The 24,786-nt window shown below is 41.3% G+C and overlaps 1 protein-coding gene and 1 pseudogene across 1 annotated transcript; one reads left to right on the top strand and one right to left on the bottom strand.

Annotated features, from left to right (window-relative positions):
- Window positions 1–1,548: 1,548 nt before the first annotated feature.
- On the bottom strand, window positions 1,549–3,852 carry LOC131292919 (hemicentin-2-like). The gene has a single exon (XM_058321018.1). It carries the CDS (start codon window positions 3,850–3,852, stop codon window positions 1,549–1,551), a length of 2,304 nt encoding a protein of 767 aa, XP_058177001.1.
- An 8,944-nt stretch (window positions 3,853–12,796) lies between these two features.
- LOC131292922 (uncharacterized) lies at window positions 12,797–13,573 on the top strand (annotated as a pseudogene).
- Window positions 13,574–24,786: the final 11,213 nt, after the last annotated feature.

Raw genomic sequence — 24,786 nt, 5'->3', positions numbered from 1 at the left:
AAAAATTCGATAAAAAAAGGAAACCAGAATCGGGTTATGTGACCAGGGATTTGGTAGCTATACGAAGAACGCAGTTTGTGGCTGGTAGGAAACTGGCAAGCGAATATCTGGGGCCCTATCAAATTGTGACTGTGAATCGAAACGGTCGTTTTAAAGTTAGAAAAGCCGCTAAATGCGAAGGGCCGAATATGACAACGACTAGCATTGACAACATGAAGCTGTGGGCATATGCTGTCAATGAAGAGGAGCTAGAATCTTCAGAGGAAGAAGCATAGTGCCTAGCAAGGGTCTGCGTTAGGCGTCAGGAAAGGCCGAATGTAAGTCAGAAGTTGAAATACGCCGTGCCGCTGTATCTGTACTGCTGTACGAATAGAGGTGCGCGTAAGAGGAGTAATGAACTGGATTATTAGCGATCGGAACTAGCCGAACCCTAAGAGGATTTGCGTATATAAGGAGTGGATTGAGAAATAAACGGGAGTTCTGAGTTCCGGCTGCGACTAGAAAGCAAGCGGAAGTTTTTGTGTCTACTCTTTCTACACTTTTATACTTTACATAAATTTATGAGATCATGGAACACGCAAACAGTTTAACATGTTATAGCTATTTTAATACTTACCTTATATGTAACTGTACCAAAGAAAAATACTTATCATTTTTGTATTTCGTTTTTAATACGAAGGTTCCCGAGTTTAATTTTCATTGTACGGCATTTCGCGAAAAATAATAGTACAGGACAGAAACTTTAACAACTTCAATGTTACTGTTGGCAGTGATATTGAAATAAAATTTTTCGGAATTTTCGGTATCGAAGAAACCACAAATTAGTGACTTTATTCCGCCAATTATCACGCCAACGTTATCGCGAAGAGCCCTTATGGTGGCTCGCGCAGCCCTTTTATCCCCTTCGTGGCCTAAGCCCCATCGCTGCTGCATGGGCCTCGGCCGCTGTCACATTGACTGCTGGTGCAGCTGACAGCGACGGTGTTGTGGTCTCATTCTAGCCGCAACATTCCCCCGGCCAGTGACAAAACAAAGTGTTGTCACTCTCTGTCCGTCCTGCTGTCGGCTGGCATCCAGAAAACCATGTGGTACGACTTCTAGAACGGCAACTTCGTGGTGGTCGATTTGTAGATACCGCAATTCGTCGCTACCGGCGTTTCGTTTACCGTTCGTAAACCGGCGAACCCGTCCATACTTGGTCACATTGGTCTTGATGTCTCTCTGCCAGCTGCCCCGAGGTAAGTAACCATCGGCAGCATCCATTTCATCCTCCTTCCTTGCAGGTCCTGGCTTATCAACAGCGGAGGTCGGTTTTCTCCCGTCTGCACTTCCTAAAGGAATATGGTTTGGCGTGATCGGTAAGCCATCCAGGTCGTTCAGTGGTACGCATGTGAGCGGCCTAGAATTAATAACATTTTCTTTTCTTTTAGTGTGGTTAGTAAACTTCGTCCATCGGCGTGCGTGGGAGATTCATCCGTTGAAGCTTGTTCTTCACGGAATGTACTAACCGCTCCCAGCACCCTCCAAAGTGTGGCCCACTAGAGGTCACTATCTTGCGATACGACACAAGTACTTGGTGTTTGCCAGCCCACCATCGAAGCCCGGGTTCCACGCAAGCGTCACGAAGTTCGAACCCAACTCCACCGGCCTCAGCTTCGTCCGCTTCTCCGGTGGTACCCTCGGTTGCAGCCGGATCGGCACCTGGATGTTGTTGAGTGTGTTCGCCACCCGGCAGTGGTACTCGCCGTAGTCCTGGTGGCGCACGTTGCTGATCTTCAGGATGCTCGTGTACACATCGTTGCCGTCCGAGTTGGTGACGATCTTGTAGTGGCCACCGTTGTTCAGCAGGCTCGTGCCGAACTGCCACATAAACTCCGGCTTCGGGTAGGACTGCACCTTACACGGTATCTCCGCCGTCTCCTTGATATGGTGCAGGACAATTCGTGCGTGCTCGATCTTCAGGTGCATCATCGAATTCGCCTTGTTGACCGCGTTCTCGTACAGGCACGTGTACTGGCCGCGATCAGTTGAAATGAGCCCGTTCTCCTTCGGGCGCGCCTTGCCGGTGAACATGAGCGTGCCGTGAACCGTCACCATACCGTTGGCTCCCCTCTCCCGGTTCGTCTTCACCTCGTACCGGCGCAGCTCCGGCGTAATCTCCACGTCATCATTCAACCAAGCGATCAATGGCTCCGGCTTGCCCTTCGCACCGCACGTCACGAAGAAATCCACCTCGCCCGCCTTCTTGATCATGTACGACAGCTCAACCAGAAACTGGGGCGGCTGGTGGATCTCCAGCGTCGCGCTCGCCATCCCACCGTTGCCCAGCTCGTTGCTCGCGTAACAGAAGTACTTGCCCTCATACGGCTTCATCATGTTGATGCCCCGGCACACGTACATGCCCGTAACCTCCGCACGGACGTCGCGCAGCACCAGCGTGTCATCCTCCTTCAGCCACTCGATCGTCACGAGCGGCGAGTTGGCCGCCACGTTGCACTTGATCTGCACCGTTTCCTTCTCGGCCGACTTCACCTTCGCCTCGATCTGCACGATCGACTGGTAGAACACGTTCACCGGGATCTCCTCCTTGCCCAGCCCGTTGTCGGCGGAGCAAGTGTAGCGGCCGGCGTCCAGCAGCGACACCTGGTGGATCGTGTGCGTCGGGTGCGACGAAATAAAGCGCCCGTTGCGCGTACACTCCACCTGCTCCGGCTTCGGCTTCGCGTCAATGTTGCACTCCAGCTTTGCCGTCTGGTCTCGCTCCACGCTCAGCGGGTTCTCCGGCCCAATTCCGACCCGCGGATAATAGTTCACGGACAGTATCGTAACCGTCTCCAGATGCTGAAACTCCTCGCGCAACGCGTTCATCGCCTCGCTCAATCCTTCCGGGTGAAAGAGAAACTGCTCCACCGCCTCGTACGCCGGTCCGTTGCGAGCCTTTTGAAGGCGGAAAGTGTTTTCAACGCCCGAAAACCCGCAAACTTCGGTGGACGTCTCGAAATTCGGTTGAAGCATCGGTCCTTGTGTGGTGTCGCCCGAAAACGACGGAGAATCGTCCGGGATCTTTTGTGTAGTGTTCAATTCGTGTGTGAAGTGTGGCGATTCTCTCAGGGTGCTCGACGGCCCACCATTTTCCGCTGCCGGAGCCGCCATCGTGTCGTGCCGAGTTGGTATTGGTGCCACCGAATGACGCCAATTTGCACTCGCAGCCATGACACCCGCCGTACCCTGACCTACGGCAAGTCGTTCACCCGGAGCGGGGTGAATGCTCGACGGGCGGCTCGGCGCCATCGCGGCTTCGGCTGGTCGCGCACCTGTGACAGTAAAGTGGCTCAACGGGTCGCTCGGCGGCATCGCGAAATCGGCAGGCCGCGTTCCCGGAGTAATGTAGTGGCTCGACGGGTCGTTCGGCGTCATCGCGATCTCGGATGGCCGCGTTCCCGGAGCAGTGTGGTGGCTCGACGGGTCGCTCGGCGCCATCGCGAAATCGGATGGCCGCGTTCCCGGAGCAATGTAGTGGCTCAACGGGTCGCTCGGCGCCATCGCGAAATCGGCTGGCCGCGCACCCGGAGCAATGTAGTGTAGTGGGTGTTGCACACCCAGGGCAGTTTGGAGTTTGGACGGCCCCTGTTGGGCCATCCTTTTCTCGAGCGCGAGGACGTGCTCCTCGAACTCCAACTCCCTTTGCGAGATTTCGATCTCGAACGCTTCTCGTTCCAGCGCAAGACGTTTCCGCGCCAGCTCTAGTTCGCGATCGATGATGGTTTGTTTTGCGCGCAATGACGACGCTGCGCTCGCGCTTCCTTCTGAACCCGCGTAACTGTGTGTTGTTTCGTCGCGAGTGTTCTCCATTGCACCACTTTAATCTAGTGACTCGCGATGTAAACCCACCGGTTTTACAACACCGTACGAATTCGCGACGCAACACTTTGTAAAACGACCGGGCACTTTTACTTCTATCCGCGGTGCAAACCCTCCGGTTTTACAGCACCGTTCGAATAGAGGAAACGTAATTTGTGGAATCTCGGTTCCACAATGCTCAGACAATAATTTGTGGAATGTTAGTTCCACAACCCTCACAAACTAATTTGTGGAATGTTGGCAGTGATATTGAAATAAAATTTGTCGGAATTTTCGGTATCGAAGAAACCACAAATTAGTGACTTTATTCCGCCAATTATCACGCCAACGTTATCGCGAAGAGCCCTTATGGTGGCTCGCGCAGCCCTTTTATCCCCTTCGTGGCCTAAGCCCCATCGCTGCTGCATGGGCCTCGGCCGCTGTCACATTGACTGCTGGTGCAGCTGACAGCGACGGTGTTGTGGTCTCATTCTAGCCGCAACAGTTACTGTTTACTTATACTACTTAAAATATTATTTCTTGGCTGACGCCACTAGAGGCGCCACAGTAGCGCACTTTCCTTGGTTCAATTTATTTATGGTCATGCTTTCGTTGAAATATAATGTTGAATGTTGAATGCAGTGCATGCTTTTGAGGCTTTCAACTTGTAGCTGCTTGAGGCCTCTAGAACATTTAATTCGCCTCTGTTAGTGAGGCTTCTACATAAACAGCAAATAATGGTGAAATTTTATGCGGCGATGCTTCATTTCAATCTTGTTTTGCAACAATTTGAAAAAACATCAATGACATGGATTAATTATCAACGACAATGAATATTTATTGGAAAGCATATTGCCTGATTTGTTATAGTGTTTAAACTCAGATCAAATCATTTCTTGTATAACTTTTTTTGCGGTTCACTTAAAAAAGTATTAATTTCATAGTGTGCAAGATTGCTTAATTTAGAACGCTAGTCAGTATGTTTCTTGCTATTTTTTTTAATACGTTTCAATTTAAGTTTTATGAAAAGATAACTGTGCGCACAACCAAATTTCCCTTAAAGTGAATTTCGCGAAGCTTTCAATTTGAAAAAATAACGTTTCGACGAATTTTTCTTATGCTTAGTTTATCCGATGCGGCAAGCGATTTTTTCAAAAGCTTAAATGTTGTAAGTTGGTGAACCACCTGTCAAAATAAATGCAAATGTGTATGTAGTCGCCGAATGAGCAACACTTGCGCAAATATTTGCGAAAATAGTATAAAGTGCCGGGGCATGACAAAAAATAGTTTATGTTTCTGATACAAGCACAACCTCTGTGCTGTATTTTATTACAAAAATACACTCTGCTCAACACTGATTGTTTGTTCTTCCGCATCCCCTCGCGCCTTGCACAAACTAAGCATAACAGGTAACTGCTTGATAAAAAAAAGGCTCATGGCCACGGCTGAACGTAAAGAAACAGCCTTTTGAACGAATAATTGATAATTTTTTTTTAAATGACCAACTGCAACCGAAATTTTCTTTTTCGAATATATTCTTATAAAGAATTTAATTGTAAATACCCTCTTCTAGTATTTCTTTTTCATCTTCTTCCACCTCCTCTTCCTCATCGCCTTGTTCCTCCTCGTCCACGTCTTCAAATTCATCTTCCTGCTCCACGTCAATCTTCGCCTTTTGCTCCATCTCAACTTCCTCCAAACCGCCTTTTCTATTTTCAAATTCTTCATCTTTCGGCAATTGTTTTGCTAATTTCTTCAAGTCTTCAAGCACCATATGGCACGTCAGTTCTCCGAACATTTTGCTTATAGCTTCTATTAGCTCACTCTCACAACTTCGCAGTACGCACCGGGCTAAATAAGCATACTTTCCTACGGTTATTCTAAAGGCCAGAGCACCGATTTCAATATCATTTCTAGCGTGACGCTGAAGTTCTTCGCTAACATTTAGTGTTTGACAAATTTGAGCACACAACACGTTGTTCGACAAATCCAATCCACGCTTCTCACAATCTTCCACAATTTCATTCAAATGGAAACCAGCTAAATCCATGAGCTTGATGAATTTCGCAATATGCTTCTTGGTGATTTGGTTTAGTGGCAAGTTGAGTTCCTTCAAGGTAATGGCGTCCGACATTTTGTAGTTTGTGGGATAAACATAGTAAAATACGCTTTTCCCTTTTGAATCATGGATAGAAACGCAGTTGTAGTTCGGTTCCTTATTGAGCAAATACATGAAAAATGAAACTGTTTCTTGAGAAAAAATGCGCTTCTCTTCAAAAGGTTGAACGCAATAAAAAAATGCATTCCAAGCGTTCGTTTCAGCGTTAGTTTCCGTGACGTCAAACTTATAGTGCTCAATGAGGATTTTTAAAAATTCAAACCATTTTTCGTATATCGAAATGTGTAAAAGATTCCTGCCATTTGAATCCTTGTACTGAAGTAACTTCTTCGCATTCAAAATTTCACAAACCGTTTCGCTCTGCTCTTTGTTATGCATCCATCTTTTAGGACAGCAAAATAATATTTCCTTAACGTCATGGTCTTCAAATGAAAACTGGTCCATAAAAAAGGTCAAGTCAGCTTTGTCAAAATATCTTGATGCTTTAGAAAACCGTGTCCGAAGGATTTCAACTGCAATCGATCGGCAATTCTTAACCGCATAATAGAAGACACTCTTTTCTTCTGAATCCTTGTGTTCAAAACAAAAAACTGGGGATTCTTTCTTCAACTCAATTAAAAATTTGAAGATTTTTAACCTCAGTTTGCTTTCAATTGGCTTCTCGTGCACGCAGTAAAAGATAGCATCCCAGCCTTTTTCGTTAGAATTGACGTCTGTTTTGTTGAAACCGTGCACAATCAATAACTCAACTAGATCCAGTTGATCATTCGCAACTGCAAAATGCAAGAGATTTCGTCCCTGTTCATCAACAGTTTCAAGATCAACACTTTTGCTAATAAGAAATTTCAAGGTGATTTTTTGAAACTCAATGTTTTTGTTCTTAACAAAATATTGTATAAAGCTGTTATTAAAAGGAATTTCGAGTTTCATCATCAAGTATTCTAAAGTTGCACAGCTTCCAGTCTGTAATACCAAACTTATCAACAATTCACACCCTCGATCGATCCTGAGAGTGGGCGAAAGCTCAAATGTTTCAGGAATCGTGAATCGCGAAAGCTCGCGCTTCAGCAATATGCCTGGGCAAAAGCTGTGTTGTTCCAAGCATGCACCGCTTAGTGCCATTTCTGCGTTTGATCTATGATGGATAGAAAAGTCTAGACAGTATTTTTCAAAAGTATGGAGAAATTTCATTTCATCACCGTACATTTCCGCAACAAGCCACAATAACCTGAACTTGTACTTGTAGGTAATAACCTGAACTTGTAAATTGGGAGGAAAGTTAATGCCATCCTGTGAGATAATATAGTGAACAACATTAATTGCACGATGATTGAAAGCTCTTCTCAGAAATGCGGATGTTTTTATGGGTTCTTTTGTCTTAAGGTTTTCTGCAATAGTTTGAAACATTTGAGAATCCTCATTGACACATGCCTTAAGAAAAGTTAGGTCATTTTCTTCAACAGAATTCATATGCAAGATTATTGGCATGCCATCACAGCAGTTCATCGGAGTATTTATCTCCTCTTCATGCTCAGAGATGAAGTCTGAAGCGATCTCCTCAAAGAAACATTTCACAAATTTCAGCCTGCACTTTCGTCCTTCTCCTGGAGGCACCTTGAGCAAATCTCTTTCTATTTTTGTAACTCCATTCAAAAAATTTTTTATTTTGCTGTCTACGTCGAAATTCGAAAGAATGATTTTTATCCAATTGTTGGTGTTGCTCATCGCAGTCCATCCAAAATATGTGTCTTTGATAATTAATACATCAAATGTTCCTTTTGTTTCCAACAATAAACCGACCATTCGTCCATAAAGCGTAGCTATATGTGCTGGAGTTCTTCCCCAACGATCGGTGTCCTGAATTATCGCTGGAGATGTATTAAGTATTCCTTCCACTTTTTCTCGCAAACCTTCAAGAATAGCCATGTGAAGGATATTTTCCCTGCAAATCATTCTATCCAAAAACTGGCGAACGTTTTCCATCTCCTTTTTCTGATAGACATTGTACTTCAGAAAGTTCATCGCACTCGGTTGCATGAAGTTGGAAAAGAACCACAGTGCCGCGAAAAATTCCGTGAACAATCTATGAATGAAGATTGGTGCAGCGTCCACAACTCCATCCACAATGCCCGATTTTTCTGTTCCGTTTTTCAATTCATCTAGATATTTGTTTGCGTCATCTTTTTGAGTTTGTGACAATAGTTCTGCTACTTCGTTTTTAGGCATCAATGCATACAAAGCTAAGCAAGAATGAGTAGCCTCTATCTTTTTACAATTTTCTGAAATGAAATTTTTCGTATCAGAATGTTCTGTATCACTTCCAGTTTTCTGCATTCTTATTTTCTGCTTCTCTTCGATGATTGATTCCATCATAGTCAATGGTGAAAACTCGTTTTCTAAAACGTCAAGTAAGGTTTTGAGTTTTAATGTTGATTGCTGGACTAAATTTGATTGGAATATTTTCAACAACAGCTCAACACCCATCCATAATATCAGAGGGTTGTGCACCATGTTTGAGAGACACATGTTCAGTAGATAAGTAAATAGCGCCAAAATGTCACTTTTGGCACATTGATAAAAGTCGCGCTTTCCATTCGAAAGCGCCCGCTCTATATACGTTACAACCTCTTTCGTGTTAAAATTTTCTAAACAATAATAACCACAATTTCCCAATTTCTTGTCCATTTTATGTCGAAGATCGTAGGGACGACTTGCAAGATACAGTTTGAAAACTCCTTCGAGACCTTGCAAAGTTCTTATCAAATCAAGCACAATGTCCTCTAGAAATGGAGCAGTCTCATCAAAACTATCCATCAGAATGATGAGTTTTTTGTTGTTGAATTTGCTTTTAAATATTCTGAGTAGGACTTTTTGCTCTGGAGTACAAACAAATTTACTTTCATCAATTTTTAGAGTTCCCTCTGAGAATTCAAGCATTTTCAAAATTATTTCTAAAGTTTCATGCAGCTGATCATTTTCTCTAGAGCTTCCTTGTTTAACAAGTTCATTTGAAAAAACCATTCTTAAAAGAAGCCTGATCGCGTCAATTTGTAAATTGTTTGGACAATCGAGCTTCGTGACTGCAAATTCTTTAGAATGCTCCGGTAAATTAATTTTTATGACCCAAAAATCCTTGTGACCCTCCAATTTCTGTAGAAAATTAGCCAGCCAAATCATATAAAAACTTTTACCCGTCCCAGCCTGATTTAGAATAATTTGAACTTTCATATTTGCAGCTTCTTTGTCTGAATTCGACTTGGATTTCGCAAAACCAGGAGGAAGAAAAAGTCTTTGGTTAGCTGTCCCCGCATTGGTTGGGAGTCCAAATGTTTTAAAATTCCATTTAGACTTTGTGTCAAGTGCTCGTATTTGCTTCGAAAGCTCATTTATCGTGATGCAATCATCTGTTCCATACTTCCCCGACAGTTTCTCTTTCATAGTCGCGAAAACGTTACCATTTTTCCACAGCATAAATGTGGATTCATTAGCAAGTCTTTTGTCATCCTTTTCTAATCGCTTCCACCGGCGTGGGATATAAGTTTGCTCTTTTTCAGAGTATTGCTTCTGGTTCTTGTTTTGATATACTGCTGACCCCTTCGAAAAGCTATCAACATCGCTAACAAAATCCATTGGGTCCGTATCGTAGAATATATCATTGAACGGAGTGGAGGTTCCAAAAAACACAGCGTTTACATTCCGTTTTTTAAAGTTGCATTCGTTCGTCAAATCTTGAAACAAAAGTTGTTCGTCTGATTCTTCAGAAACTTCTGACGGTTCAATCAAAATTTTAACCTTGGTAAATCTTTTTGTCTTTGGGCACTTGCTTGAAAACTCAGTTGTAGATATCCCAACTGATCTTTCGCTCCTGTCAATGACTAGAACAAGCGGAAAATCCATCAACCGAAATACATTCTTAACTGCTTCCTCCTCTTCGTCATAAATTTTGTCATCTATAAACAAAATTTCAAAATCATTGCCCGATAACTTTTGAACACTTTGAACAATTTGTAGCACGAACCACGAAGGATATTTTTGTCGGGGTTCAATCCCTTTCTCGTCATTTTCATTTGCTTTTTCCTGTCTCAATAGACCGTTTTGAATGTTTTCGTAGAGCGTTTTTTGCTCCATAACATCAATTTTGCACTGAAATCCCTTTTTGAGCAATGATTTACAATAAGATTTTGATAAGCTCGCTAATTCTATGTATTGTAATGAAGCTACAGAAATATTGCGAAAGTCTTGGACTTCTTTCTTAATAAAAAGTGCGCCTTTTCCTCTGTTTATCCAATTTTGAAGCCAGTTTAAAAACTCGGCATGTATAAAGCGGTATGCTGGTCTACTTTCCGGCAATGGTAATAATTTGGAAGCGCAGTTCATCAAATCTGAATCTTCAACCTTCGCATTACAAACAAGTCTAAACGAATCCACAAATTTTCCTATTTCCAAATGAGTCACATTTTCAGGCAGCTTGAATTTTTTATGTTCTGGTTTTTCCTTCGTTGGAAATTTGAGGCTGAATGTTTTTGACAACAAAATTGATTTGAAATCATCCACACCACTTTGTTTCTTACAGGCCTTTTCAAATGCATCGTAAAAATGACGTGTTTTTTCATCTTTGCTGTCAACAAACTCCCAGTTAAATTTATAGCGTTCGGAATTTTCACTTTCTTTGCAAGTCATTTTTATAATGGCACACAGATATGGTTCGAACGCTGGTTCAGTAAGCGTTATTGTGCCCTTCTTGAAAAATGCTTTAGCTAAGTCATTTGCGAGTCTAACGGGCTCTGAGTTCTCAAGAATATGATTGAATAATGATGTTGTTGAGCTGTCATCAAGCTGATTTTTATCTATTTGATAAACCTCATCACTAAGGGACTTCAAAAACGTACTTTTTCTGTCATCCAGCGAACATTCTTTTAACAACGTTTTAGTGTCATCCGCTCGTGGAATGTTGGTACAAATAACTAACATATTCGTTTTCTGCTGATCTATGTTATGCATCATAAAGTCATTAAAATACATGCTTATTGAAAAAGCGCTTTTCTTTATGGATTTGATTTCTTCCAACCTGACACTTGCTTTATCACTGCTTATGCTCTTAGCTTGAATAAAAAGATTAAAAGCTTCATTACCATCTTTGCAACGGATAACCAAATCATCAAATTTTCCAAATTTTGGATCCTCGCTCGTAAAATCGAAATGGAAGTCTGCTTCATCTTGCGATAGTTTGACAGCATGACAAAGATTTTTGAAAGCAAGCTTTTTTTGATATTCAAGGCCTTTCATCAAATTCGCCATTCCGTTTTGTAGCTCTTCGCCAGCAGACTTTGTTGATTTCTCTAGCATGTTACCGCTTGTCGCTCCAGGATTTTGGTCATGAAGACTCACCGAAGCATGTTCAGCAATGTTTTTCTCCAGATTAGGTTGTGCTGTGTCATTTTGTTGTATTGAAGAAACTTGATAATTTGTTCCACTTCCTGATGGCTCGTTGGTTAGTTTGCCAGAAGGGATTTCGTCCGATGTTTCGTTTTCTTCAATATCCTTGAGAGAATCGGCCATTTTTCGAATTCTTGTACTTTTTCGGCTAGCTCTTCGTATTTCAGCGTCTCAGAGCTTTATTGCGTTGACTTGGGATGAATGGAACTGTAACGATGTTGGGTGGGATGTTCTCAATGATGAAGTTTGTATCTGCTTTGCAAATAACAGTACTTTTCACAGTTGAAAGCTTCCAGTTGTTGTGCTCTACTCTGTCCTGTGTAAGAACAAAACAAAAATCAAGAAAGGCATGATTAAAATCATAAGGAACAAATTGACTGATTTTGGCGATAAATGAATGTTTACGTAAGATAAAGGTACTATTTCAAACAGACAAACTTTTTTATCGCTCTTTCGAGTCAACTGTATATTCCTTTGCTTATCCAATAGGAAAAAGATTTAAAATGCTCACGTTGTTGGGTACACTCTGCTTAAAACAGTATAATTAACAAGATCGAAGGGTTGGAATTGTTGTTAAGCCCAAGCTCGGTAGAACTCAAGGAACCATACGAACAAGACCAACTACATTCAAAAACTGCCATGCAGTTTTATATGCATTTCGTATAAATTATTGAATAGCCCAGAAAACTACCAAAGCCAAAGGGTACAGTGCATGCAAAAACGTAAATCAGACAAAGTTGACGAACAAATATGATCGTCCTGAAGGTGCAGTCAAACCGCTTTTCCCGTATTTATGGTGATGCTTCCTTGGTGAGCCATTCCTTGTTTTACTTTTGGACTCGAGCGATGTCTAACATCGACCTGCCATATGATTGAATTGGTCTTATTGATACCACAAATGAAAATATTCTACATCAACTAGGTTATAAATTTGAATGAAGGCACTTGCGACATTGTCCAGTGCTCAAAATCCTATATATACGTTACAGCCCCGGATGGTGTATACGAACTAGTAGTTGTAAGATAGCATGAGGCATAAGTGTGCGTAATGTAATGATAAGATTCGATTGTATTTAGTCGATAAGCATCCCGAAATACAGTCAGTTGACTCTCGAAGCTCGAACGAGCAAGCTCCATCTCATAACTGGCGCAGCTGATAACCGTTCCATCTGGAACCCTGCATAACGTCATCCTATCCCGGATTATTCCATCCCTGAGAGCATATCAGAGGACTTGCGGAGAAAGCAGCAGATCCAGAAGAAACGCTCCGACCATCGGGTTACAAAACGATACCAAACAGCAAAAGCAACTTAATATTCAGAACGCTCCAGAGCACGCGCTGCAGCACCAAAGGAAGCAGAGCAAATATTCTAGCCGTGAGTAAAGTGCGTAGTGAAAACAATGGAACCAAACTATACTCAGGAAGAGTTGCTAGAACACATTCGGCAACTCACTAACGCGTAAAACGAACTCGTCAGGGAAATGAATAGCCTGAAAGCGAGGTCAAGCGTGTCTTTTATAAATTTTAGAACGCCGGACAGCATCCGCTATCTACCCACTTACGAAGGAAAAAAACACGAAACCCGCGCGTGGATCGAGGACGTAGAGAGTGCGCTTCAACTCTTTGACGAGTATAAGAATAGTGCAATTTACGACCAAATAGTTAGGGCAGTGAAAAGCAAAATAACCGGGAAATTTAGAGAAGCAATAATTGCCGCCGGGAATGTTAGCACAAGGCCCGAGATAAAGGAAGTATTGCAAAACTTCTTTGACGATAAAAGGGATTTAGGTTCCCATTTGCAAACCCTTTTCTACGAAAAGCAGGGAAATAAGACCTTGCTAGAATATTATAACAAGTTAAAAAGCGTTTCATCTAAAATAAGGGCAATCACCGCAGCGACCGAAGAATATAAAAATTCTATTAAAGGGGTCCATCATTTGATTGGAGTTATCACACTCACACGCTTCATCGATGGCCTTGAGGGATCGTTGTCCTCGTACGTTAGGTGTAGCAAACCGAAAAATATAGACGAAGCGTATTCAATATCCGCAGAATATACGAACGCCGCATTCCGAAAAAAGCTAGAACGCATACCGATACAGGACCGAAAACAAAAGCCGGATACAAACGTGGCACCGTCAACGTCGTACGGATCGCGTACAGATTACGGCCAGTGATGCCTCGATGAGAACCGTGAATTCTAAAATGCAGATAAATAATAACGATGTAGAACAATTTGCAAACACAAATGATACTGAACTGGATGAGCTAAATTTTCGCATGGATCAGGAAAAAAAGGAACTTTGATAAACAATAATTTTATTCCCTATTTAGAAATATTCACAACTAAGGGAATCCTTAAATTTTTGATTGATACAGGCGCCAACAAAAATTATATATCAACTGCTCACAGGAATCTACAGAACTGCAAAACTGAAAAAGATATATTTGTGACAAACGTTAAAGGCAAACACACTATTACAAAGTCAGCATCTTTCGACGTATTCAATATAAATAAAAAGATTAAATTCTATATTTTATATATTTCATCTCGCGAAAAAGCACCTCTCACAAGAGACATGCACTCTTATCGCCCAAGAAAGTCAACTTATTTCAATAGTGACAGAAACAGAAGGCGACTTTATAGTGAACGATGAAATAAATGTTAAGAAATTGTCAATCCTTCCCGGCATTTATAACAGTAAGGAAGGTAGAGCTATAGTAGCAGTTAGAAACAATTCAAACGATAACATAGAGATAAACGTAAACGAAATCGAAATCAATTGCGACGAATACGTCGAGTTAGAAGGCCCAATAATATCGAGTAGGAACAAGTACGAATTCAATAACGATACCTTAGCAAAATACGAACTAGAAGCAATAAGGAATCTGCTTGAAGAAAATTCAGAGGTACTATATTTCGAGGATGATGCATTGTCATTTACCCATAAGATTAAACACCAAATTAAAACCGTGGACAATATCCCGGTTCATACGAAATCCTACAGATACCCGCAGATTTTCGAGACGGAGATACAGAATCAGATAAAGAAAATGCTTCGCGACGGAATAATCCAAGAGTCGATTTCACCGTACACGTCTCCAGTGTGGATAGTATCTAAACAGGAAAATGCTATGGGTTTGAAAAAATATCGCCTTGTTATAGACTATCGAAAACTTAATTCTAAAACCATCTCAGTTAAGTACCCAATCCCAGATATAACCGAAATATTAGATAAGTTGGGCAGAGCCTGTTACTTTTCTACAATTGATCTTGTTTCCGGATTCCACCAAGTACAGTTAGACGAAAATGATAGAGAAAAAACAGCTTTTTCAGTTAGCCAGGGCAAGTATGAATTTACTCGAATGCCTTTTGGGCTGCAAAACGCCCCGGCCACTTTCCAAAGGTTCATGGATACCATCCTTAGAGAATATTTAGGAAAATGCTGCCTTGTCTATATGGATGACATAATCATATATTCAAGCTCATTTGAGGAACATACTAGGGACATTAGAAAAATTTTACAAAAGCTTAAAGAAGCGAAGCTTAAAATCCAGCTAGACAAATGTTTCTTTTTTCGAAAAGAAGTACAGTTCCTCGCGCATACAGTCACTAACGAGGGAGTACAGCCCAATTCAGACAAGGTCGTGGTGATAAATAATTGGCCAGTGCCAAAAACCACAAAAGAACTCAAGCAGTTTTTAAGAACATAAGGATATTACAGAAGATTTATCCGGGATTTTGCAAAACTTATTAAGCCATTAGCGTTGCTACTTCGGAAAGAGTCGGAGTTTGTGTTCATTCCCGATAAGCTTAAATGCTTTAACAAATGTAAATCCTTGCTCACAATGGATCCAATTCTCGCATATCCAGATTTCAACAAAGATTTTATTTTGACAACGGATGCTAGCGAGGTTGCCTTAGGAGCGGTCCTATCCCAAGGGACGATAGGCAAAGACAAACCGATAGCTTACGCATCGCGTGCTTTGAGCAAATCCGAAGAAAATTATTGCACAACCGAGAAAGAGCTCCTCGCGATCGTGTGGGCAGTGAAATATTTCCGGCCATATCTTTATGGGAGAAAGTTTAAACTTATTACAGACCACCAGCCGCTCATCTATTCTATGTCTAGTGCAAATCAAAAAATCATGAGGTGGAAACTATTCTGACCGAATTTGACTTCGAGATTATCTACAAACCGGGAAAGAAAAACGTAGAAGCGGATGCTCTATCTCGAATTAAGCCCAATGAAATCGATACGAGTAAATCCGCTACTAACGAATTTAACGTTAACGAGAGCGATATAATGACAGTTCACTCGGCAGATACGAGCGATGATCATTATATCCGCACAAGCGAAAGGCCAATAAATTCGTTTAAAACCCAAATTATTCTCAAAATAGGTGCAACAAATTCGGAACAATATGACGTAATTTTTTCCACGTATCATAGATTCACGATTTGCAGATCGAATTATAGAGAATCCAATCTAGTAAATATTATTAAAGAAAAGGCCAGTGCAAAAGGAATTAGCCGTATCCATTGCCCACTATCCTTGGATCAATTGATACAGGAAACATATCGCAAACACTTTTCCCAAAATAATGTTTTCAAAATATTTTACTCTTCTCTTTTGCTCGCCGACTAAGCAATGGCTTGCGAGCAAGATGACATCATAAAAATGGTACACGAGAGAGCCCACAGAGGTATAAAAGAAAACGTCGCTCAAATCCTCGGAACATATTTTTTCCCCAATATGGAGAAAAAAGTTTGAATTTTTATAAATAACTGCTTAATATGCAAGCGATGTAAATATGATCGAAAACCGCCTAAACTTATAAGAAAGTCACCTAATGCGGAAAAACCGTTCGAAAGAGTACACATTGACATATTTTTTTTTGAAAGGGAAGAAAAATGCGAACTATCGTAGATGCCTTCTCTAAGTTTGCAAACGTAATTCCTTTAGAAACAAAGACCATTGTCGATCTGAAGAAAGCAATTGCCGATCACGAAAGAATTTTCGGACGACCAAATTCAATAGTTTGCGATCAAGAGCCTGCATTTGTCTCAATCGCATTTATCGGATTCCTTCAGGATTTGAATATTGAAATACACCATGCAAGTTGCAGTAATTCTAATGGAATAGTGGTAAGATTTCATTTCACTTTGATTGAATTGTTTAGGACTTTGCAAAATAGGCGTTCAGATTTAGATTTTACAGACAAAATAAACATAATTGAAGATATTTATAACAATACTATACATTCAAGTACGGGGATGAAGCCAAGGCAATTTGTTTTCAATTAAGAGGGATTGACAAATGCCGAAGAAATAGCTCAGTGCCTAGAAAAAATACTATCAAATATAAAAATAAAGCTTAAAAGACAGCAACAATCCCTCGATAAAGCTAATGTAGGAAAAAAGGAGCCTCCATCATTGCAAGAAGGCGAACAGGTCTTTGTTAAAGTAAATCAGAGAATAACAAAAGACAAGGAACCATATAAAGTATCTAGGGTTCAAAAAGACAATGATCTCACATTTCAAGACGGATTCGACGTCAAAATTCATAAATCTAGGCTTAAGAAATAAATGCAAGGATAATTAATCATGTAAGGTAAAGTTGAACGAGGACGCTCGAAAGCAACGGGAGAAGCGTTACGGCCCCGGATCGTATGTACGAACTAGTAGTTGTAAGATAGCATAAGTTTTATGTTTTTGGGTTTAAAAGCTCTTTATTTTCTACCTAGACTCTTAGACAATAAAACATATTAAAATTATGGAACCCGTTACGCTACACACGTCCGAACGCACCGGAGGTCTGGTAGCCAGAGAGCGAGGCCAACGCTTCGGCCCCGTCAGCTACGGCGATCCCTTTGTGATCCCGATCGTGGCATCACCCGAAGATGGAACTCATCTACGGAGAGCCCGGGTTCACGCTGCATCTTACTGGCGTATAACAATAAGGCATAAGTGTGCGTTATGTCATGATAAGATTCGATTGTATTTAGTCGATAAACATCCCGAAATACAGTGAGTTGACTCCCGAAGCTCGAACGAGCAAGCTCCATCTCATAACTTATATATATCCTATCGCCCTCTTAAATTACAGTTATAGGTGACGTTGGCATTAGATAGCAATATGATGGTAGGCGAGTGAAGCGAGCACGAAAGCAACGCAGACAATTTCCACGCGTTAGGTTCCCCTACAGCGTAGGAATTTCTCCTTACGCGCTGTGCTGTCGCTAAGGATACTATGGATGCAGGATGGAAGGGAAACATTTTTTTTTTTGTAATCGATGTTAACTTTGCTGGAAAATAAAACAAAGCAAAGCGGAAATCTGCTACAATGATGATGATGATGATGAGTCCCACCGCTTACCCCAACATTGGTTTGAGAGGGACGAAAGATCAAACGAGAGGGGGCATTTGGGCATTACTCTCCAGAACAATCGCATCCATCTCTGCTTCATTCATACAACGGTCGCCATCAATTGCACAAAGAGGTACATCTTAGATTTCCCAACTAGCAAAAGGGGACCACTTTCCGGAGTAGGGCAGGTATTTTCGCACAGATTTGGTTAACACCGCCAGCTATCAATGGTTGATAGTGTGGTGAAACCCACCAGTACTACTTAAGGGACCTGATCTTGTTCCTTGCGTAAAACGGTCCCGAGCAATCACCTCGAAAGGTAAATCGCCGAGTCCCCCAAGGTTAAGGAGGCACCACCTTCCTCAGTGTAAAAGGGTATTTCTGCTCTGTTTGTAGTTCACACCGCCAATTAACATTGGTTGATAATGTGGTGCCACTATCAAGAACAGAAAGGAACCCAACTGCAGCGAGATGTGTAGATACTACTAGTTCTTTTCGTACAGACATGTCCACCAATTGTCCTCATTTACGCGCGCGTGTCTCAAAGCTATGTAGACTCATTCATTCTATTAAGTTAAATTGAATAATAAAAATAAAAAATCCCTGTTCATTTTTTTACTCATCATCACCATAGTCAAAGACCGTGTTGACAAATGCAATACTACGGGGCTCAAAAACTACAACATTGACTTAATAAATTACAAGCAAGTGGGATATGGAGCACTTTCGGTGTCGGTCGAGATGGAAAAAAGCATAGCACCTCTCTCAACCTTTGCTCCTTCGAAGGATTATATCTTTTTTTTCTTTCATCCGATCTTCGATTTGACCCCAATGAGAGAAAAATTCCAGAATCTCACTGGAAACATACTTCTAGCGTAACATACAAGAAAAACGGTGTCTTCAACACTAGCAATGATGATTTGTTTCATTTCCATGTATTGTAAGTGGGATATGGAGCACTTTCGGTGTCGGTCGAGATGGAAAAAAACATAGCACCTCTCTCAACCTTTGCTCCTTCGAAGGGTTATATCTTTTTTGTCTTTCGTCCGATCTTCGATTTGAACCCAATGAGAAAAAAATTCCAGAATCTCACAGAAAACATACTTCTAGCGTAACATATAAGTAAAACGGTGTCTTCATCACTAGCAATGATGATTTGTTTCATTTCCATGTATTGTAAGTGGGATATGGAGCACTTTCGGTGTCGGTCGTGATGGAAAAAAACATAGCACCTCTCTCAACCTTTGCTCCTTCGAAAGATTATATCTTTTTTGTCTTTCGTCCGATCTTCGATTTGACCCCAATGAGAGAAAAATTCTAGAATCTCACAGAAAACATACTTCTAGCGTTACATATATGTAAAACGGTGTCTTCATCACTAGCAATGATGATTTGTTTCATTTCCATGTATTGTAAGTAATGATGATGATGAGTCCCACCGCTTACCCCTACATAGGTTTGAGAGGGACGAAAGTATCTTGCGATATTGGATATTAATCATCAAACGAGAGGGGGCATTGGGGCATTACTCTCCAGAACAATCGCATCCATCTCTGCTCCATTCATACAACGGTCGCCATCAATTGCACAAAGAGGTACATCTTAGATTTCTCAACTAGCAAAAGGGGACCACTTTCCGGAGTAGGGCAGGTATTTGCGCACAGATTTGGTTAACACCGCCAGCTATCAATGGTTGATAGTGTGGTGAAACCCACCAGTACTACTTAAGGGACCTGATCTTGTTCCTTGCATACAACGGTCCCGAGCAATCACCTCGAAAGGTAAATCGCCGAGTCCCCCAAGGTTAACGAGGCACCACCTTCCGGAGTGTAAAAGGTTATTTCTGCTCTGTTTGTAGTTCACACCGCCAATTACCATTAGTTGATAATGTGGTGCCACTATCAAGAACAGAATGGGACCCAACTACAGCGAGATGTGTAGATACTACTAGTTCTTTTCGTACAGCCATGTCCACCAATTGTCCTCATTTACGCGCGCATGTCTCAAAGCTATGTAGACTCATTCATTCTATTAAGAGAAATTAAATAATAAAAATAAAAAGTCCCTGTTCATTTGTTTTACTCATCATCACCATAGTCAAAGACCGTGTTGACCGTGTGTACAACATTTACTAAATACATTACAAGCACAGCGTCAGACCACCTGCTTCACGTATACGGCGCATAGGCGTTTGAACTACCTTAGATTTCGCGCTTGTTTAATCTCTCTCGGCATCCTGTTGTACCATTGTACTCCTTTAAAAAACAACGAATTTCGGGCGTTTCCAGACAGATAGCTGGTAAGTCTCGGCTCACCGGCACTACGAGTGTTATACCGATGCACGTCAGACCCAACCACTATCCTTTCCCCCAAATACGTTGGTACCAGGCCTTTCAAAATTTTGTACACAAAGACTACAGTTTGGAACACTATCCGCTGCTTGACCGACATCCACTGTAAGACGTCGAGCATAACAACCGAAGGAGTATACCAGCCGCAACACAAAATCATTCGCATGACTCTGTTTTGCAACCTCTGCAGTCTCTGTAACTGAGTTTGATTGCCGAAAAATAAAATTGATGCACAGAAATCAAAGTGCGGTGCTATTAACGATTTGTAGAGCTGAACTTTTCCGAAAAAATTCAGATTGTTGCCCAATCTACTAATCACACCACACTTTTTTGCCACTTTTGAGGTGACATGGTCAATATGAGGCCCAAAAGACAGTTTTTCGTCTAATATAACTCCCAGATACTTTATCTGGGAGACTCTGTCGATTGGTTCCTGATTGATGACAATAGCTGATTGGTCAGTTATTTGTCTCGAAGACAATACCATGAATTTGGTCTTCTTGATGTTTAAGGCCAATTTTTTGTATTTTAACCAACCATCTAAGGCATCTAAATCGACATTAAAAAGCTCCTTGGTCTGTTTTAAATCTTTCCGCGGGACAAACAAGACTGTATCGTCCGCAAAAAGATTGATTTCACATGACTGTAAAACCTTTTTCATGTCGTTTATATACATAATAAACAACACTGGACCAAGAACATTTCCTTGTGGAACCCCAAGGGTGTTTTCGACAGGGTTTGAACAACAGTTCATGAAATTTGTTCGTTACGTTCTTCCACTGAGATAAGATGCGAACCATTCGAACTCAACTCCATCGATACCGAACCTTTTGATTGTTTCCAATAACAAAGGTCGCGATATCGTTTCAAACGCCCGTTTCAAATCCAAGAACACTGCAACAATCGGTTGTTTTCGCTCCATTAACTCCTTCCACTTAGCTAATAAAAGGTTCAGCGCAGATTCACAAGAATGTCCTTCTCTATAGCCCGACTGTTCCTCCACCAGCAAGTTATTCCTGTCAAGATACTGGACAAGTTGTTGTTTGACAACAAGTTCCAACACCTTTTCAAGTATATGAAGCATGTTAATCGGACAAAACTCCTCCGCATTGGTAGCTCCTGACACTTTAGGAATTGGCACTACTAGAGACTCCCTCCACGAGTCAGGAAAAATACCCTCCTCCAATGATTGGTTGATCAGTGAAAGAAGGACCCCCCCAACTACATGGAAACAGTCACGCAGTACCTGAGCATTTACTTTGCTAATTCCAGCCTTGTTCTCTAAGCTAAAACAAATCGATTTGAGCTTTTCAATCGAAATTGGTTCGAACCTGAATTGTTGTCTTGGGTTACTATTTGGTCTCAATGCCAAAGGTTCAGCCACGGAAGGAATACTTTGATGAATAGAGTTGACACTATAAACAAAAAAAATGTTAAATCTTTCAGCAATGGTGCTTTCCTCAAAAATGGCGCATCCTTCAAATGTTACACTTAAACCAGGCTTATCCTCTGGTTTCAGCATAGACTTGAGGATTTTCCACAGTTCCCTGCTATTACCTTGGTGGTCCCTAATCTGGTTGCTAAAAAACTGTTGCCTTGTTTCTTTCAGACGCTGTGTATATTCATTCCTCAAAGCGGTGTATTCCCACCACTGTTGAGAAATGTTTGTCCTTAAGAACTTGGCATAGGAACAGTCCCTTCTGCTCTTAAGCCTTGCTAGATCTGTGTTATACCACTTGTTTGAATCCCTACAGGCAATAGTTCGGTCCACTGTGAAGGCTTTCATGGCATTTTCCAGAGTATCCCACAATATTTTAGCCGTTTCGTTAAAACCAGAAATTGTACTCTGCAAACCCTCTCTAACGAAACTGCAAAGAGATGGTTTGGAGTATCCGGTCAAATAAGAAATACGTTTTTGGACTATGTTGGAATGCTCATTACGAAGGCTCAACCCTAGAGTCTCGTGGTCAGTTATCTTGAGAGCCGACACCGTAGTAACTGACAAAGACTCAAAATTGCAATATACATGATCGATCAGGGTTCTACTCAGCCTCGTGATGCGAGTAGGCTGGTTAACCAGTTGTTTCAAGTTGACTGCTTCCATTGCTCTTTTTAAGGGAACCGACTTTTCAGTGTTCAACCAATCGATATTAAAGTCACCAACCACAATATTACGTTTATTGAAATCGATGAATCCGTCCAGCCACCCCTCCAAAACACCCACGAACCCAGAGTCACTAGAACTAGGTGAATGATAAACAACTCCATAGTTCGCCGCTGTCACACCGCGAGCAACCTCAATACCCAAAAACCAGTTGCCCTCTTTCATTTCATTTAATAAAACTTTGAAAACAACCGAATCTCTGGCATATATTGCAACTCCTCCAGTATGTCACGAGTTAGACAAACAAGATTCGACACGGTATCCTGGTATGTGAAACTGATCAAAAGCTTCAACTTCCGTGATATGTGTTTCGGCAACTAGAACCATCAATGGTTTAACTTTCTCTACTGTCGTACGCAACATTGCATAGTTGGTTGGCAGCCCAGCAATATTAATATACAATATTTCATACTGCCGAACAATATCCCAACCGTCTTGCTATTGCGTAGACTTCTTTTTTTTGTTCAACTCCTTCTGGAACATTGGGCACACACTACTATTTGCAGCATGGTTCGTGTTGAAGTTGTTGGTGCTCAAATTATTAGCCCGTTCGCAGTTGACACACTTTAAAACAACAGATTTACAAGTTGCTGTTTTATGTTTGTCACCGCATTTTGAACAGGCCAACTCATTTTTACAGTCATTGGTTATATGTCCAAACTTTGCACACTTGAAGCAACGCAAAAACCTGACCGCTCGATGTATACGGCACGAATCGAATCCAACCTTAACCAGGTTCCGTCCCTCAAGACACCGAGCTGAGTCCTCATCAATGTCCATAATAGCATTGAACTTTTCAAATTTAAGCATATTATTTTCGTATTTCTTTAATACCTTGACATGAGACCACGGAATTCCCTCATTTTGAGTTTTGAGGTAGTCAACCAATTCCGTTTCCGAATAGTCTTCGGTCATACCAACTAATTTCATCCTTGCCAGAGGCAGTGAAATCGTGTATGCCTCACCAAGAGCTAAGCCTAATCTAGCTTTCACGGCATTCAAGTTCTCACCAAGAGGAACTTTAACCGAAATTTGGCCCTCTCCACCGTTGCGGAAGTCCGAAAGCTGATGGCGCCTCGGATCAATCTTAGTCCGTATGTCGGTCCTAGTCACAGCGCAAGACTGACTAGCTTTCGGAATGATCACCAATCTTCTCTGCTGCTTCTGGTCCGACTGACTACTAACGGGTGCTGGTGCTGGTAGTGCTTTAGCAAAATAACCTGCGTCAAAATGTTTTACTATGGTGGAAACAGAACTGTTACCACCATTCGTCAATGTTTTTTGGACCAAATCAGACCAAGTCCCAGAAGAAGCTTCAGACCACGTTTTTTGTTCTTCCAAGCAAAGGTAAGCACTATTCACAATGCTCCATACTACTTTTAACGTTCTTCCAAGCAAAATTAAGACCCATCCAACATGCTCCGGACTACGTTATTCTTTCTTAAACTTAAAACTTTAAAAAAGAACTTAGATCAATGCAACATGCTTCAGACCATGTTTTTTGTTCTTCCAAACAAAGGTAAGCACCATCCACAATGCTCCATACTACTTTTTACGTTCTTCCCACCAAAATTAAGCACCTTTTCCAATTCTCCATACTACTATCTACGTTCTTCCAAGCAAAATTAGGCACCTTCTCCAATGCTCCATACTAATTTTTACGTTCTTCCAAGCAAAATTAAGAACCATCCAACATGCTCCGGACTACGTTTTTCTTTCTTTAACTAAAAACTTAAAAAAAAAACTTGGATCAATTCAACATGCTTCAGACCACGTTTTCGTTCTTCCAAGCAAAGGTAAGCACCATCCACAATGCTCCGGACTACTTTTTACGTTTTTCCCAGCAAAATTAAGCATCTTCTCCAATGCTACAAACTACTTTTTTCGTTCTTTCTAGCAAAATTAAGCACCATCCAACATGCTCCGGACCATGTTTTTCTTTCTTTAACTAAAAACTTAAAAAACAAAATAAATAAATAAAACTAAGCCCAATTCAACATGCTTCAGACCACGTTTTTCGTTCTTCCAAGCAAAGGTAAGCACCATCCACAATGCTCCGTACTACTTTTTACGTTCTTCCCAGCAAATTTAAGCACCTTCTGCAATGCTATAAACTAGTTTTTACGTTCTTTCTAGCAAAATTAAGCACCATCCAACATGCTCCGGACCATGTATTTCTTTCTTTAACTAAAAACTTTACAAAAAATAAATAAATAAAACTAAGCCCAATTCAACATGCTTCAGACCACGTTTTCGTTCTTCCAAGCAAAGGTAAGCACCATCCACAATGCTCCGGACTACTTTTTACGTTTTTCCCAGCAAAATTAAGCATCTTCTCCAATGCTACAAACTACTTTTTTCGTTCTTTCTAGCAAAATTAAGCACCATCCAACATGGTCCGGAGCATGTTTTTCTTTCTTTAACTAAAAACTTAAAAAACAAAATAAATAAATAAAACTAAGCCCAATTCAACATGCTTCAGACCACGTTTTTCGTTCTTCCAA

This window comes from Anopheles ziemanni, unplaced genomic scaffold (assembly GCF_943734765.1).
Source record: "Anopheles ziemanni unplaced genomic scaffold, idAnoZiCoDA_A2_x.2 scaffold_25_ctg1, whole genome shotgun sequence".
NCBI classification, from domain to species: Eukaryota; Metazoa; Arthropoda; class Insecta; order Diptera; family Culicidae; genus Anopheles; species Anopheles ziemanni.
The sequence above is the reverse complement of the archived record's forward strand: the minus strand, read 5'-3'. Positions and strand labels throughout refer to the sequence as shown.

Coding starts and splice junctions, on each gene's coding strand:
- LOC131292919 (XM_058321018.1), bottom strand. CDS start 3,852: ATGGAGAACACTCGCGACGAAACAACACACAGTTACGCGGGTTCAGAA.